At 38.5% G+C, this 17,134-nt stretch overlaps 2 protein-coding genes across 2 annotated transcripts in view; both read left to right on the top strand.

The window, feature by feature from the left end:
* LOC136242439 (neurofibromin-like) overlaps nt 1–1,204 on the top strand; it is a 28,040-nt gene extending 26,836 nt beyond the window's left edge. The window contains exons 54-56 of the mRNA XM_066033861.1: nt 43–143; nt 456–604; nt 773–1,204. Of these exons, the coding sequence (XP_065889933.1) occupies nt 43–143; nt 456–604; nt 773–1,050 (528 nt within the window). The 3' untranslated portion in view covers nt 1,051–1,204. The remainder of the gene's footprint in view (nt 1–42; nt 144–455; nt 605–772) is intronic.
* A 933-nt stretch (nt 1,205–2,137) lies between these two features.
* LOC136243552 (P2X purinoceptor 4-like) lies at nt 2,138–17,037 on the top strand. Its single transcript, XM_066035066.1, has 11 exons — nt 2,138–2,350; nt 4,909–5,068; nt 5,282–5,350; nt 14,537–14,594; nt 14,645–14,732; nt 15,583–15,678; nt 15,727–15,865; nt 15,922–16,052; nt 16,097–16,190; nt 16,240–16,305; nt 16,668–17,037. Exons 1-11 carry the CDS (start codon nt 2,187–2,189, stop codon nt 16,923–16,925), a joined length of 1,323 nt encoding a protein of 440 aa, XP_065891138.1. The 5' UTR covers nt 2,138–2,186; the 3' UTR covers nt 16,926–17,037.
* The last annotated feature ends 97 nt before the right edge of the window (nt 17,038–17,134 follow it).

The raw sequence follows: 17,134 nt of genomic DNA, 5'->3' as shown, positions 1-17,134 counted from the left end.
CAGACCACACACAGCTTACTATTGTTATTCTTACATTTTCAGGCATCAGCATTGGTACACATGCAGGACAATCATGACATTAAACTGCTCTACCAATTCCTATCCAAAGCAAGCACTATCTACCATGAGGTTTATCCACTAATGTGAGTGAGGTTTGGTGTTTAGCTCGTGTTCAAAAGTTAATATTCAGTACACTATATGTGCCCCTTTCAGAATAAAGGATTTATAGGCTTTTATGGAAGAAAAAAAGATTATAGTTCACATTCTCCCTAATATCCACTGCAGTTGCGTTAGACTTTTAGCATAGGAAATGATTTATGAGAGACCGTATGAAATTAGGGTAAAGGTTTGTACTGACCCCATAATAGCGATGGGGGTGGATTGGATGTATTGTACTTCAGTATGGATGTAACCAAGAGTTTTTGTATTTATAAACTAACTCCTTCTAACCCTAGTCACCAGGTGCTGGTTCCACACATAGCTCTGACTCTGAGCCAGTCACAGGATCACCATACGCTGAGTGCTGTACATAAACTGATTGAAACATTTGTCAAACAAAGCTACGAGAAGAACAACCATCCACTATCAGACTCTTATGCAGCAGGTAATCCACTGTAGGGAGGTGTCCTCATTTCCACTGTCCACGTTAACAAGTTCTACAGTACATTATGACATAGGCCACTACACAATTTATTTTATGAATTTAAAAGAAATATTGCGACTTGTAAAATTTGTATGCAAATGTTTTACAGTTGTCTCAATTCATTTACAGATATAGGCTTCAGTGGAATGACTGACCTATTTGGTCCATTCACTGTGTATGCCGGCTCAACCACCTCTGGCAAGGCAGAACCAACACTAGCACAAAATTATATAGACTCTGTGATAGAGGATCACCTACCAATTGATAGTGATGAAGTATTTCCACCACCAAACGTTAACTTGAAGCAGCGTCATTCTGTTGGACGGATCTACTCCTCACCAGCAATATATAAATCTCCCTGCACATTCCCTAGGTCAAGATCAATTGCAGAATCTGGTAGCTACTAGAAAGAATGAAGTTTTTTTTTTTAATATTATCCTTCCAGTTTGTATGTACATGTATCTAAATGACTTTTGTACATATTTTAGCAAAGAATTATGTGTTTGTTTTTTTAAAAAGAAATTTAATTTGTATTTTATCATCAAAACAAATTTACAGAAATAGATTGCATATTGATACATGAATAGCTAATAGGTTACTGTAGTGCTGCAATGAGTGATGGCATTGTTCCTGGTTTAACTTTATACTGTGTGTAGGTGTGAATGCCTATAGTAACCCTCTATAAATTTCAAATGATGGGTAAAGTTTATGTGTGGGAGGAATTTCATGAATAAAAGTTGATTGTGCTATCTGTACAGTGAATAGCCATAGATATGGTATAGGCTGTATAGCTATGTAGCAAGCTAATGGTATGATGAAATTTTTATGATGGTCACTGGTGAAACTACAGTATCAAATTATGTAGCAGGTCATACAGACATTTTTTACATGTAATGTATGTGGTTTTCCCAATAAATTCGGGCATAGATAGATTATCAGTATAGTAGGGTAGGGTAATCTATGATTCAGGTTGCTAGGGCAATTACGTAGTTCGACCATGTATTCATCGCGTGCATATAATAATTAAACTGCTAGTTAACATCTTATTATATTGGCTGTACTTACCCAATCCGGGTGCATGATTGGCATAATTTGGGAAACAATGGGCAGCCCAGAACGTGGCTAAGTGAAGTGCCTGACCAAGTTAGTACACGGCTTCTGCATTACACTTGTCATCTCATGACCGTGGCTATTATATAACGAGCATCATGGTCAATCTACCTGGCCAAGCAGCTTCACTGCGCCCTTTTTTAGTTCTGGGTTACCAGGTGTATGCATGGGTGGGTGGGTGGGTATTTATGTTTTCGGCATGATAGCTTGATTTCTCCCGGATGATGAAGGATACAATACTTGTCTCTAATAATTTCACCAGCGCAACGTGTGGTATGCGCCTGCGTACTGTACTAATAAACGATGCGTGGTGCATGTGACCCATTGTCCCCCCACTACCCCTGTGTCTTATAATAATCTGTTAACTTTTATTTACTGAGTAAATAACATTGTAAGCGCATGTGATTTAATTCCCCAACACGTGACTGGCATCATGTCGTTTTGGCAGAAGGCTAAAGGCTATACCACGAGTAGTCTGAAGACTACAGTTGATGCTGTATTGGAATATGATACTCCGAAGATAGTTCACATCAAAAACAAGACCGTGGGGCTGGTTAACAGGCTTGTTCAGCTTGGTATCATCGTCTACATAGTAGTGTGAGTGACGTGTGTTGTGCACCTTCATGTTACCGTACTAGCTTCACCATCCTATCGGAAGTCTACGATCCTCCGACCTACTTGCACGTGACAATGGGCAAAACAAGGTTGGGGAGGTATTGCTATCATCCTATTGACCATTATTATGCTATGAGATATCTCCCATTACAATCGACATCTAATTTCAATAATTTGATGCATATCACAAGTTCACAACATAGATGTACTAGCCCCAGGCACTACCTTACAGTCACAGATCATAGGGATGGCATGCCAGTTTCAGCTGAAATTGCAAAATATTCAACCTGTTTATTGTTGTATACTTTTCACAGTAAAATTCATTGAGTTCATTCATTTTTGCAAAATTCTATATCAGGGATTTTTCTAGAAAATAAATTCAGGGGGGGGGCAATCCGAGTTTTTCAGAAATTGAGGGGGACAGAACTTAAATTAGGCTAAATTTGTTTTATTGTAGCTAGCTAGCCATCGACTAAATTTTATGATTTCAAATCAATTTATCATTTTTTCATCGTTGGGCTGGTTGAGGCAGAGTTCAGGGGGGCAAAATCATTTTCGGGGGGGACAAAATGCCCCCTTTGCCCCCTAGAAAATTCCCTGTATGTGTTCCCATGATAAGCCAAAAGCACAGAGTTTGCTGAACAGTTTCACTTAGTGCACTAATCATCGATCAGCTATTGGAAAATTGTATGTAAATCGGCAATAGTTCAAGTAGTGTTTGAACTCTTGATATTGGATGTATTTTTGTAAATTGGTATTATTGTGTGGCAAAATGCAGATACACATTAGAAGTGCTATTTTAGCTACACCAAGAGTATATAATAGAAAACAAGAGTGTTGAACAGTGTATTAGCCCGTGATTAATGATTGCATAAAGTAACACGGATATTTCAGTAATTGTTTGTTTACGAGAAATGGTAATTTGAAATGCGTACATGGCAATGGGTCTTTGTTTGCCAGTTTTCCATGTTATTCAACCAAGTATTCAACAGTTATTGTACAAAGAAAGCGTAGTAAGGACCCAAGATAACTCCAGCTCGCTAAAACAACGGTTGTACAAACGAGCATGTTGCCACGCCTTCAGGGATCCACTTGGCAGTGCCAGAACTTTAACATTAACCAATTCCCTTTAACACTATCATGTTTTCGCTTGGTTTAGCGGCCGAATTGGGCTAAATACAGCAACCCTTAATTTTAATGAAAACGAACAATTACTGAAATATCCATGTTACTTTATGCAATCATTAATCACTGGGTAATACACCCGTTCGATACTCTTGGTTTCTATTATATACTCTTGGCTACACCAAATGATGCACTTTGCTGTTACTGTCAGGCTGTGTGTCATCTATCATTGTGTACTGATAGTTTTTAAACTGAAATTAACACTCAATAATTACATTGGTTTGTAATTGTACATCAGCATCATAACCCTGGAGGGTCCTGCTGATGAAAAATAATATCCAAGCTGTCAAAATGGGTGTGGCTTTCAAAAAAAAAGCTGTGAAATCAGTGGTGGCAGACCACAACCTTTGATTTCACATTTAAAACTTAAACTTTTTGAAGGTGATATCTTTTTTTTTTCTTTACAGCTTGTCTCATAGATTTCATTCGTTTTTATATTACAGTCTGCCTATTTTTTAGGCTCACAACATAGGTGGAGGTTTTTGCAAAATGACACCTTTGTGAAAATATAGTCAATGACCACTGATTGTTTATGAGATTCTGCAAATCCACAAAATTATTTTTACACATTTCTGTTTGGGGCTGACTTCAGACAGTACTTAAATTAAATAGAATGTTGTGCAACCAGCCTGAGTCTCCTATTGCACACTGTCAACATCACTCAGATAATATTGATAAAAAATCCAATGTCAAATTAAACAAACATTTTATTACATCATCTTAAAGTTTAAAACTTTGAACCACTAGAATGCACCGATTGCAACTTTGAACTGATGACATTATTGGCTTCACAACAAAACCTCAACTTCTCTTAGTGGAAGTTGCAAAAGAAGATACATAGAGGATGAACAAATTAAGTCAAAGTTTGGGGGCTCATATTCTGAGAATGCGCATGGTGATTTTGGTATGTTGGTGCTCAAGGTGGAAGGTGTTTGCATGCATTGAAAAATTTTGTTTCATTTGGAGAAGGAATGCACATGAAAATCACATTTTCTTTCTTCTTGTTAATATACTCGTGGTGTGGTGTTCCACCTTTCTTGGCCACATGACATACCGTGTGCCTTGACAAACGTATCAGTCTTTATGGTTGAATTTGAAGCAATGTTTGTTGAGAAATGAGTGTGCCTTTCTAATATCAGATCAGATTTGAAAATGTTCTTGGCTGTTTAAATATTGTCAAAATCTCATATTCTTGCAACACCGATTTCATCTACACAATGTGTGTGTGCTGAATAGGCCTGTCCACACTACTACTATATTGCCACCTCCAACAACCAGTATGCCACTAGTATGCCATTACATTATGCAATTGGTGATGTTAACATTCTATACAAAATAGTCTATTTACGTTGCAGCTTTGCCATTTACTTCAGCAAGGGTTATGCAGAATTTGAGGATGTGGTTAGTACTGTCACTACTAAAGTGGAGGGATTTGACTACACTAATGGGACAGGAAACTTCTCTAATGCTGGAGAGAGAGTGTGGGATGCATCTGACTATATCATACCTCCACAAGTGAGTCTCCAGTTGTGTTGTAGGGATGTGCCCACAGTGGTTGGCACCTTAATAAAACAACTACCACTACCACTTACCAACTACTACAGATTTGCCTCTAGTTAGGCCCAACAAATTTCATCTTACTTTTCTTGTCTCTTGTAGCTATCACTGTTCTAAACTTGGGCACATCCCTGATGTTGTTACCTCGTTATCCGTTAATTGTGTGTATAGTCTCCTAATAGTGTCTTCATCATGACTAACATGTGGATCACCAATCAGACACAGGGTGTTTGTGTTGATGTGAGTGGTGTGTGTTGTGTGTGTGTCCTTTTGTTTCACCCTTTGTAATGAGGCATGGAGGTTAATATCACCCAAGAACCAGCTTCACAATACCTTCCTGGTGCCTTGGCAGTGTCCCAAAAGTGACCCTAAAAGTTGGTATGGATTTCAAGAAAAAAATTATTTTGTCAATAATTGATAGTTGGGGCACATGTTCAGACAAAAACATTAACTCTAGTTCCATTCTTTCTTTGATGCAGTATGCATGGCTTCACTAATTATGTTACAAAAAAAAGTAAACTAAGGAAAAATTAGGAATTTTAAGTTTGATTAGGGATCATAGAAAAAGTAGGGAACAAAGAGGTGCCTATACCTGCAGATATACTAAATGTCCACTAGTACAAGTGTAGGCAACCTCCCTTGTTTCCCTACTTTTTTTCTATGGTCTCTAATTGATCTAATTTATTTGCTAGCATTTATACATTCCTCACCCTTGTATGTTATAGTACAATGTACCACTCTGCGTGGGCAGTTCAAAGGCACCGCCAGTGCCATAATTTGTATATTGCACTGCTGCAGACCGCAGCGAGTGCATTATAACTTATAACCCACTGGTTGCGGTTTTGTAGACCACAACGAGTGCATTATAAGTTATAATGCACCGACCGCAGTGCAATATACAGATATTGCACTGGCTGTGGTTTTGTGCAGCATAGCACAAGTGCCGGTGGCGAAGACCACTACGACACCTCACCTAATAGGTGGAAAGGCACTACACAGATCACTCAAATTCTTTTATAGCCTGACATGTAAAGGTCGATTGTGGGCCATAACGTCACCAATACGTATAATGTTTACAAGCAGCCAATGGCGATCGAAAAAGCCAACGCGGGTGGCCACAACTCTAGTCTACATATATAAACGTACTTATACACCTTACTAGTCTGGTGCCATCTTAGCCCAGATTAAACTGTAGTCCACTTCGACAATGACTCAATAAAACAAATATATTCTAAATAATACTAACCTTTACGTTCGATTGTGGTAACCAGTTTTGTCATGCCACCAGATCCGAGTTTAGCCAGTGTGAATAGTAAGAATTAGACTAGTATCGTTTAGTAGTTAGGTTTTGTTTAAACCGTCTATTTAGCTGCTTTTTTTCACTTGAGAGAATCACTATGGCGATTAGTCTGGTGCTTAGTCTATATATGGCACGCTAGCATGCTGAGCACTACATGATGAGAGTGGAACAGCGAATGCAGGTTAGTGATATAACCCATAGCGTACTAGCTTTCAATATCTCAGGTGGCTGCAGTACTGCAGGGGGAACGTCATCGCAACGTCAGGCTTGGTTACCCACAATCGATGTTAGAAACCTGGCCTTTGTAAGTGTTACAGCTGTCTTGTGAGACTCTCCCCACCTATTAGGTGAATGGTACATAACAGTTATACAACGTGCACTCGTGCTCTGCCTGTATAAACGCACTTGCCTTCGGGCCTGACGGCCCTCAGGCTCATGCGTTTATATCAGGCAGAGCACTCGTGGCCGTTGTATAACTATATAGTAAGACATTCCAAACTAGCATCTTCGAAGTATAAACGTCTGAGGAGGTGGTGTTAGAATGATGCAATGAAAACCGAGGCGGATCCGAGGTTTTTATTGCATCATTCTAACACCGACTCTGAGGACGTTTATACTTTGAAGGTGCTAGTTTGGAGTGTCTTACTGTTTTAAAAATGGTCTGCCAGCAGTGAAAAGGACATCATAGCTATGCCTCGCACCATTGCTAGCGACGGTGTCATGTATAAGGCTGCATGGGAAGGCTAATTTACTTTCCTCTCAAGGTTTAATCACTGAAACAGCACTTTTATTGGTGATACATACTGCTATCAACAAGAACTGCATCAGTTTGAGTAAGAGAAATCTGTGAAAAATTAGCGACAGTAGCAACTGTAAGGTTGTATCGTGATTGAGACGTTTGACTAGACGCCAGAGTATCCTTGCAACTATTCAAGGCAAGTCTATACCACGAGGGAGAATCAATGGCATCACCGTGCCTCATGTAAAAGAAGTGAAAGTGGAGAGAGACCGGATAGCTAGCAAAATTACTGTATAATGGTGCTGGCTTGTTATGTCGCGCAGCAACGCAGCTAGCCCATTTTCTAAGAAAGTAAGACACCAATACCTGCTTTGGCACTCTAGTTAACCCTCCCGCACCGGAATAGGGTGGTGAAGAACATGTTTGGTTGTACTATTGTTTTGTTGACAATATTTCAGTGATTAACAATAAATTTTTGGTGTGGATCAAGACTCACGGTAGTGAGGCGCGCGGCCAAGAAACTACAAAGCGCACGCCCAATTAAAAGACGCGCAGCCACTACTGTGAATTATTTACGTGTAGGGACGGTTTTGCAATATTAACCCTGAATTATGCAACATCTCTCAATAGGTTTGTATTGCATTACGTAATAAAAAAATCTTTTCTCGTAGTAGTAGTAGTAGTTTTTTTGCGACCAGTATTAAACGCATGTTTAGACATATTTCGCTTTATTTCTCAACCTTGTGTTACACCTAGCGTCACCTTATACCAGTCAACTTACCCATGTTTGTACAGTCCATCTAGCACTGACATTATCTAATCCTGGTTTGTTCATACGCGTATTTTCTTCGATCAAACCTCTAATCCCTACAATAACTTTTAAAGACACGATGTGGACACAAGCCCTAATGTCTGATAAACAAGTTGTGAAAGCGTGTAGAACCATAAGTTCCCTAGGGAAGGTGTTTTAAGCAGAAATCTTTTAAACTCCATTTAGTGCCACGCCTCATGCGTGCGTTGATAATTGGCAGATGTCTTATAAACAAGTGTGAAAGCATCAAGAACGTAGTGTCACTAGAGAAGGTGTTCGCATAATTCTTGTTGCCACACCACACATGGTGTGTTGTGTGTTCTGATGGTGCTCAAACCAGCTTGTTACATAGCATTACCCACCCTAACAGCAAGTAGTCACTCCCATCGTGGCTTTCGTCATGCATGTCATTTAATTAATACACATGTTACATAAGCAAATATATTATAGTAATTGTTTGTGACATTAACAATAAACTTCTGACAATAAAATGGGATATAGTGGAAACTGTCTAAGCCGGTCACCTTTGGGCCAAGATTTCTTGGCCTTATAGGCAGGTGGCTGCTTTAGACAGGTAAATTAGTGTATAAACTTCTCACGGGAATTTAAAGCTGGTCTTTTTAAAGAGGTGGCCTTTCTGTACAGGTGACCACTAAGACAGGTTCCACTGTAGTTAGTTCCATCGCAACTGTATGCCTCATCCTGGAAATTCAGAAGATTGTAATCAACTGAGATATAATGCCAAGATCTTATCAGGCCTCATTGTCCACGTACACTTGACAATTGAGAACTAAAGAACACACATAACATTATCTATCTATATAAATTATTCCCCCGAACCTTGATTTTTACGTATGTACCACTGCTAGTGAGAGAACTGCATGCTATGACCAAGTACCCTGTACCTGTAAAATTGACAGGGCATTAAATACAATACAGCTAAAAATCTGTCACTTTTTACACAAATGACAGATTTGGGGATCTGAAAATTCATCACACCCTTGAGGTAATACAAAAATTTCTTAGTATACACACAGACTGACCTGAAGATCCACAACGTCCTTGCAGTCCACGCACACTTGGTGTACAGTCCACGTACACGTGACAATTGAGAACTAAAGAACACACAACATTATAAAATTCCTTTGTCTACTTACCCCCCCAAACCTTGATCTTAGTTGCCAAGTTTAGAGCAGGTTATGCATGTAGCACTGCTGACCTGAAGATCCACAATGTCCTTGATGTTACTACAATCCACGTACACCTGACAATTGAGAACTACATAACATTATAAAATTCCTTTGTCTACTTCCCCCCCCCCCCCCCCCCCAAACCTTGATCTTAATTGCCAAGTTTAGAGCAGCTCCAGCCAAGTTATGCATGTAGTACTGCTAGTAAGAGAACCGCATGCTATGATCAAGTACCCTGTACTTGTAAAATTGACAGGCGGGCATTAAATACAATACAGCTAAAAATCTGTCACTTTTTATGTAAATGACAGATTTGGGGAATTCATCACATCTTGAGGTAATACAAAATTTGAGGACCTGAAAATTCATCACACCCTTGAAGTAATACGTTTGAGGATTCACAAGTTGGCCCAGCAGTGACCTTACTACATACTGTCCTGATTAGACAGGTTTCACTGTACATAAAGACCAGTGTGCAATGTGAAAGAGTATTTTTGTACAAGCATCATGTAGATTACCTTACTTCTTCCACCTAGTTCCAGGGCTTCTAAATTGGCACTACAGTGACAATACTGAAAACTGTTTGGTCTGTATGAGTACGCCTTGTTAACAATCCATCCATGAGATATAATTTCAAGCAGGAAAATATTGGTACTTGCTGCTACTCAACTTGGCACCATCACAGAAGTTTTCAGCTTGGTCTCAGTGAACTTGTACTAGTCAGTGCAGACGTCTGACAGTCTAAAAACCAATCGCATACACACGGTCAATCAGTGTGAATACATGTGGCACTTTGTACACTAGCTTCATTTTTTTTTCACTCCTCCTTTCATTTCTGAACTTACACTCCTCGTTTCGTTACTGAACCTCCACTCCTCTTTTCGTTACTGAACCTCCACGAAGAGCTGAGGACATCAGTATTCTCGCCGGCGACTCTTTAATATCCACTCGACGTTCTTCTTCAAGTGGTGTAGACTCTATGTATCTTAGTTTCAAACCAGTTAAGTACGCTTCGCCGCTCCATTGAAATCCAGTATATTTAGTAGTATTCAGTCCTCTCAAGACATGGACTGCCATCAATAATTAATGTAAACCGCGTATCACGTGTATTCACTTGAGGTGTTACAGGGACTTTCCAAGAGATTTCCCCTAAATAGGCCACATGATCATTGTCAGTCAAGTGGAACTTGTTCTTGGTTATGGCTGTACAATGCGGTACTCGTACTGTAATGTATTTTAGTGTTTAATAATATTCTACAAGACATGGACTGCCATCAATAATATATATAAATCACGCGGTGTATCAAGTGTCATTCACTTTTCTCTTGAAGTGTTACTGTGCAGGGTCTTTCCAAGGGATATCCCCTTAATAGGTCACGTGATAATTGTCAATCAGGTGGAACTTATTTATTTCCATTAATGCACCATGGAGCTTGTGTTGTGGCTTTCATTAATTGATCATTATGCACGTACCATGGTGCAACAAAGTTTGTAACAAATTGCTGGAATGTGGTTCATGGTTTGCTGGTATTAGCTTGTGTTGTGGCTTTCAACTTTTGTAACAGATTGCTTGAATGTACATATGCATGTGGTTCGTGGTTGTCAATGATTGTGTATATGAGTTGGGGTTGTTCCACAGAGCTTGCACAATATTCAGACGTCTGCATGACGACACAAGGTTAAGTGAGACCTGTAAAAGAACAAGCAGGCACTAAACTGAACCTTAAATTAAACACACATACAACTAACTTGGAACATCAGTCGCAACACCAAAGACACTTGCTTGGATATCCTCATGGCTTAACTATGGAGTGATGTGTAATTAACCGGCACTAAACAGTATCTACAACACAATTTTCTTTTCTGCAAGAAATTTTTAGCACCAAGTAAAGGCACTACCATCTCTCCTACAAGAGCATTTCACAAGAGATGTGATATTAACTTGAGTACCGTGACAACCAATATGTGGTGTATGTTTGTGAACATGTGTGTATAGTGTTTGCACATTTTGTGTGCATATTGTGCTTGTATATGATGTAAGCGTGTGTTTGTATATAGTGAAATAAAAATAATAGTACGATGTTTGTGATCTCTTTCATAACCCTTAGCAAAGCATCTAACTCTATGAGTGGCAAACCAAGTTGATAGGTCGTCCTCATGGCACTGTGGCAGTGGTCATAGCAGGTTTTATTCATTGACAAGTACAGAATGATTGGTATACTTCAATAGAACAGTCAAGCAATAAATACTCTAATAGAACAGTCAGGCAATAAAATACTCTAATAGAACAGTCATTGAACAATATAACTGAATATTTACATATCTGTCTGAAAACACTCCCAGATCCCAGATGCAATCTCAGAGTTGCTATTTCAAGGTGGTGGCATTCCCCAAGATCACCTAGAAAAGCATGCTTTGCAAATAAATGCTTTACACACATCTTTGGTTACCATGACTGTAGCCATTATTGCTTGGCATGACCAGTAATTTCCGCTGGCCCTTGTCCTAAGAAAAAAATAAATAACTACTAGAGGAATGTAGGTTATATGCTCACCACCTATCAGCAGATTTCTGTTTGGTTGCAACACCTCTACAAGGCAGAATTCATCATACACCCCCCATAGCTTGAACATTGGGTCTGTAAATTATATAACTGACAACAATTAGTGATATCCCCCCCCCCCCCCCAAAACACCTTTGCTGTAAAAAAAGGTACGTCCAAGTATCTGTAACCCAATGTAAAACAGATAAGCTGTAGAAAAACACTCCATGACATTAATGGGTAACTGAAAGAGCTTATAGAGCGGCCAAGAATCAATAATGTTACTACAACTGACTATGATTACCAAAGAATACCTTGGCTGTAGAACAGGTAAATAAAAGTAACTGGCAACCAAAACAGCTGATATCTGAAGTGGCCAAGAATAAAAGTTAAGTTGATACAACTTACTACAATTCTTAACTTGCAACATTGAATCCTAATCATTCAACTGTGTTCTATACATTCACTCTTGCTACATCCTAAATTAATTCTTTGTAACTCTAATTGGCTGGTAATTTGGCCGCCTTTTTCAATAGTCAGAGTAAAGAAAAAAAGGCGGCCAAATTACCAGCCAATTAGAGTTACAAAGAATTAATTTAGGATGTAGCAAGGGTGAATGTATAGAACACAGTTGAATGATTAGGATTCAATGTTGCAAGTTAAGAATTGTAGTAAGTTGTATCAACTTAACTTTTATTCTTGGCCACTTCAGATATCAGCTGTTTTGGTTGCCAGTTACTTTTATTTACCTGTTCTACAGCCAAGGTATTCTTTGGTAATCATAGTCAGTTGTAGTAACATTATTGATTCTTGGCCGCTCTATAAGCTCTTTCAGTTACCCATTAATGTCATGGAGTGTTTTTCTACAGCTTATCCGTTTTACATTGGGTTACAGATACTTGTAGTTTCTTGGACGCGCCTTTTTTTACAGCAAAGGTGTTTTTTTGGGGGGATAACTAATTAACTAACGTGGTTAGCCGCGAGTCTCTTAGTACTAAGAGACTTGTGGTGGAGTCTCTTCGTGAATAAGAAAAACTTCTATTTTAATCAAACTTCAAAGCATTGCTAACATACCATTTTCTAAATAGTAATTCTGCAGCATTGTGATAGTAATAGGTAAGGTCTCACTGATAATAAAGCAGCAAGCTTGTGCAATGCAATTCTAGGTATATATAGTAGACCAGCTAGCCACATGCAAAGAACAATCATGATTGTAGAAACAACTCTGTAGTTTTGTGATGATTTTGTATGTTAGAAAGGAGGACAAATGGCTTGCATCTCAGAGTGTACAGCATCCCTATATAGAGCTTATTCGATATCATTCTAGGACAAATCATTAGCAAGTTGATCTTTGGTTAGCCATCGTTGCTGCAGTGCTACTGTATACCAGGATAAAGAAAATACAAGTGCTGTAAATAGTTAAGGGCCATTTGACCCACTACTAAACATTGAATATGAGTACACAAATCACTACTGTTTATTATTCTACAGTATACAAATACACAAAAAATTGGAATTTTCAACTAAAAAAAGTAGGGACCACAGTACATCGATAAAAAGCTGGAGTAGTGCACGATATCATAGTGAAATAATAAGAAGTACTGTGCTCAAAATATCATAATGGAAATGCAAAGTAGGGATATAACACTTCTTATTGTTTTACTATTGTGCACTGCTCCAGCTTGTTTCAGTACTTTTTATCGATGTGCTGTGGTTCCTACTCTAGTTGAAAATTAAATTTTATTGTGTACTTGTTTGTTAACTTTTTTTGTAAAATAAAATTATTATGACTGGTAAACCCACACATACTGCATCAAAGGAAAGAAATGGCACCACATGCCCAATTATTGTCTGAAAAGTGAAGTATCCAACACGTTTTGTTGTCAGCTATGTTCAACCCGTTACATAGCATTACGAATCAAAAACTGTTTGAAAGCACCTCTGCAATCAAAAGTGACCACTTTGAAAAATACGGATGATTTCCATTATGAAGGGAAACCATCACGCGCTACCACCAAGTTGACACCTTTCGTCGAACAGTGAAGCTCGTAGCCTTAGCCATTATTGAGTTACGCTTGTCTGAAGGCATCAGTCCAGTTACTCAGTCAATGGAAAATTCCATTTAATAAATTGTTTTAAAATATTCATAGCAACTTGTTGAAAGTGTTTCAGATTGATCTGAAGGCTTGTTTGGGCTTAGTCAGGGAAAGTGAGGCTGGTTTTTGGGTGATGTTTTTCAGGGCCACAGCCAAACCTTTGTGGTCCCTACTATATACAGTACTATCATAATGTATGATACTCTTCTTACCCATGTATACAGTGATGTAATGATGCAGCAGTAGTTAACTAGCAATAGATTGGCAATAGAGCTACAAGCCCAAGTGCAAGCCTGTACGGTGTGATTCTAATAAATTTGGTCATATAGTATACACTAAGCCAGCTAGTGCTAAAAAGAATTCTTCAGTTGTGCTCGTATCTCAGATTAACATCCTAGAATTTGCTCTAAGGATATCATGGTATCAAGGTAATTGCTGGTTAACTATCACTGTAACTATAGACCAGGGTAAGGAGTAAGTGCTGTAGACTTAACAACAATGTGCAATAAGAATAATTATGTCAGTCCAGTAGTCCAGTCCACTGAATAGTAACGGCTCTTAATTATACTACATTTGGGGTAGTGTGTAATCACTGGACTGGACTACTGGACTGACATTTTTTTGGTTTCACCACATATTTAAGAGTGGGGCTATGGTTCCATCCTGCTGTGTATTTACTCAAATAAATTATCAAATTCCTAAATTATCCATACAATATAACATTGCCACTATAACTGTCATATTGCAGAAAAGTGTTAGTTGCAACGACACCGTCAGTTGTTCAGAGGGATCCTTTTCTAGAAATGGTAGGTGTGGTCACTACAACTCATGTATATAGTTATTATATGTCATATAGGGAGGCTGACTGGTGATTGTGACAATGATTCTGGTCATTGTCTCGTAAATGCATGGTGTCCACTTGAGGAAGAAGACAAAAATATGACGTGAGTAGTACCTACTACTATAGAGAGTGCTGAACAAAAACCTGACTAGTTAGCATATTCCATTATGGCTTCTAAAGTGAAAAATTAATGGTACATTAATTAAAGTTTCAGCCTTATCTGTTGGAGTTACAAGTATAATGATCATTACAATTATAATATTATAGAGGGAGGTTACTATTGTACCACTAACATATAATCACTTATAAGTAATGTAGCCGTTTGCTTATTTTTTGACAAATGTACACTTGGAGAACTGTCTAGTCTAGAACTTACTGTGGCTGTTGTGTTAGAAGGCATGGCACGAAATTATGGACAATTTATAGTTTTTCTGTAACACACATAGTCATTAATGCAGTACCATGAACTGACAACTTTCACTGTCAGCATAAAGAAATGGGACATGGTGTGGTATGCCAAAAGGCACCAGTCAGACTGAAGGCTGAAGTGATGTCAGACAGTGAAAAATCAAGCTACATGCAGGCAAACCGATTATAGGAATGCTTACTAAAAATTGTTGAAGTTCTTGAACCAGGGATTTCCACAAGAAGCATGCGAAAACAGCCAGGGTTCAAGTAGCATAGTTGAAACATCAAGTTGATAACCAAGAAACGGCAATATAATGTGGTGATGCTGTTGTTATTACAACTGATTGGCTTTAACATCATTGCAGCCATTGTGGTCACCTTTTGATTTCACAAGTTTTCAAACCCAATCTTGAAGGCTGCACCATTTCACATCTTGGATGAGTAAAATCAAGAGTCCACTACTATATTATGAACTCTTGGTAAAATTATGTGCCAATTTGTCTCTACAATTCTGCTTATTCGTGTACTGTTTATTAATATTTCAGTGTCAATGCAGGGCCCAAGTTACTAAGGGCACGCAACTTCACCATTTTCATCAAGAACAGTATTCAGTTTCCAAATTTAGCAAGTTCTTTTCGTCGGTAAGGTAGCTTGTATGTATGCATTACTTTATACTGCTACCCGTGCAGGCGTAATGTGGGGAATGGTATCACAGGGGAATGTCGGTTTGGATTTGAGGGGGAAAGTTATTTCTGCCCCATCATTTCAGTGCAGCAAATTATAAACATGCTTGAGAACAGATACACTTTTGAGGACCTTGCTACACAGGTAACGAGACATCAAGCAAGGATTCTTTGTTGTGTAGCAAATTTGAACTTCTACAGGGATCTGTTCTAGGACTTCAGATAGATTGGGATTGTAACTTGAATAAGGGCCCTGAGGACTGCATTCCTGTCTACTCTGCCAGACGTCTAGATGACCCTAAAGCCAAGTTCTCACCGGGGTTCAACTTTCGGTAACAAAATATTTTCCAATATGCACATGTGAAAATCTTTACAGATATGCTAACTCATGGCGAGCTGCAGATGGTACCTTGCAGAGAGAGTTAATCAAAGCTTATGGTATCAGGATTAATATCTTAGTCACTGGACTGGTGGGTAGCTAACTACAAATGTGTATTGCCAACTTTTTTTAACTCACAGGGAGCAAAATTTTCATTTCCAGCTTTGATTTTAAAGATTGGATCTGGTATTGCTCTTCTCGCACTGGTTAGTTGAATATCATACAGAGGGACACTTTGGCAAATAGCAAATTGAATTGCATTTGGCATTGGTGAATTCAAGCTCAACCTGGTACTGCAATTTATTCAGCAGGCTAAATTATTTGCCAAAATTTTCCTCATGAAGTACCTGTTAAGTTTTATTGTGGAATTGTAAACATTTTGTTGTATATATATATATATATATTTTGAAGGAAATAGCATAATTATAAATTACAACTGTTGGGGCCAAAAATGCTGTGTCCTTATGTGTTTTTCTATTGTTTCCTGAATTTGAAGAAGTACATTTCACTGCATTATTAAACTGTATAGGTACTATTGAGACTAAAGTTGTACATGTCTTCTTCACAGGCTTCAGTCATCTCAGACATCTTCATACTGTACGTGCTGCGACAGAGAAATTATTACAGAAAGAAAAAATACCAGAATGTTGAAGGAGGAGCATCACTCTTTGTTGCAGGAGACGACACAAATAAAACAAAACTGCCCCCACAGGAGGATGATCCCCTGCTTGGCAGCCAGCGTACGGATGATGATACAAGTGGAGATGAGTCCAGTCATTCCAGTGTGAACAAAAATCGTAAGAATCATCGTAGGCGGTACACATAATCAAACAATGGCTGCCCATTGCCTAGCTTTTATTGCTTGAATGTGTTCGTTTTTGTAAAAAAATTGATGTATTTTGTTATTCCAATTCAACTGTTGATTTGTTAGCCTACAACTTAGTTCCCATTCTGATGTTTTATAGCTGGTGAGAGAGAAAACCATCAATTTTATTGATGAAAAAACACAGTAACAGTATAATTATATCCTCGGAC

The sequence above is a fragment of the Dysidea avara genome, chromosome 13 (genome assembly GCF_963678975.1).
Source record: "Dysidea avara chromosome 13, odDysAvar1.4, whole genome shotgun sequence".
NCBI classification, from domain to species: domain Eukaryota; kingdom Metazoa; phylum Porifera; class Demospongiae; order Dictyoceratida; family Dysideidae; genus Dysidea; species Dysidea avara.
Note: the sequence above shows the minus strand (reverse complement) of the source record. Positions and strands in the feature narration are given on the sequence as shown.

Bases quoted from the DNA above. Each gene is read 5' to 3' on its own strand.
- LOC136243552 (XM_066035066.1), top strand. From the start codon at position 2,187: ATGTCGTTTTGGCAGAAGGCTAAAGGCTATACCACGAGTAGTCTGAAG. The intron at 14,733-15,582 runs GTGAGTAGTACC...TTAATATTTCAG, and splicing joins GAAGAAGACAAAAATATGAC to TGTCAATGCAGGGCCCAAGT. The intron at 15,866-15,921 runs GTAACGAGACAT...GAACTTCTACAG, and splicing joins TTGAGGACCTTGCTACACAG to GGATCTGTTCTAGGACTTCA.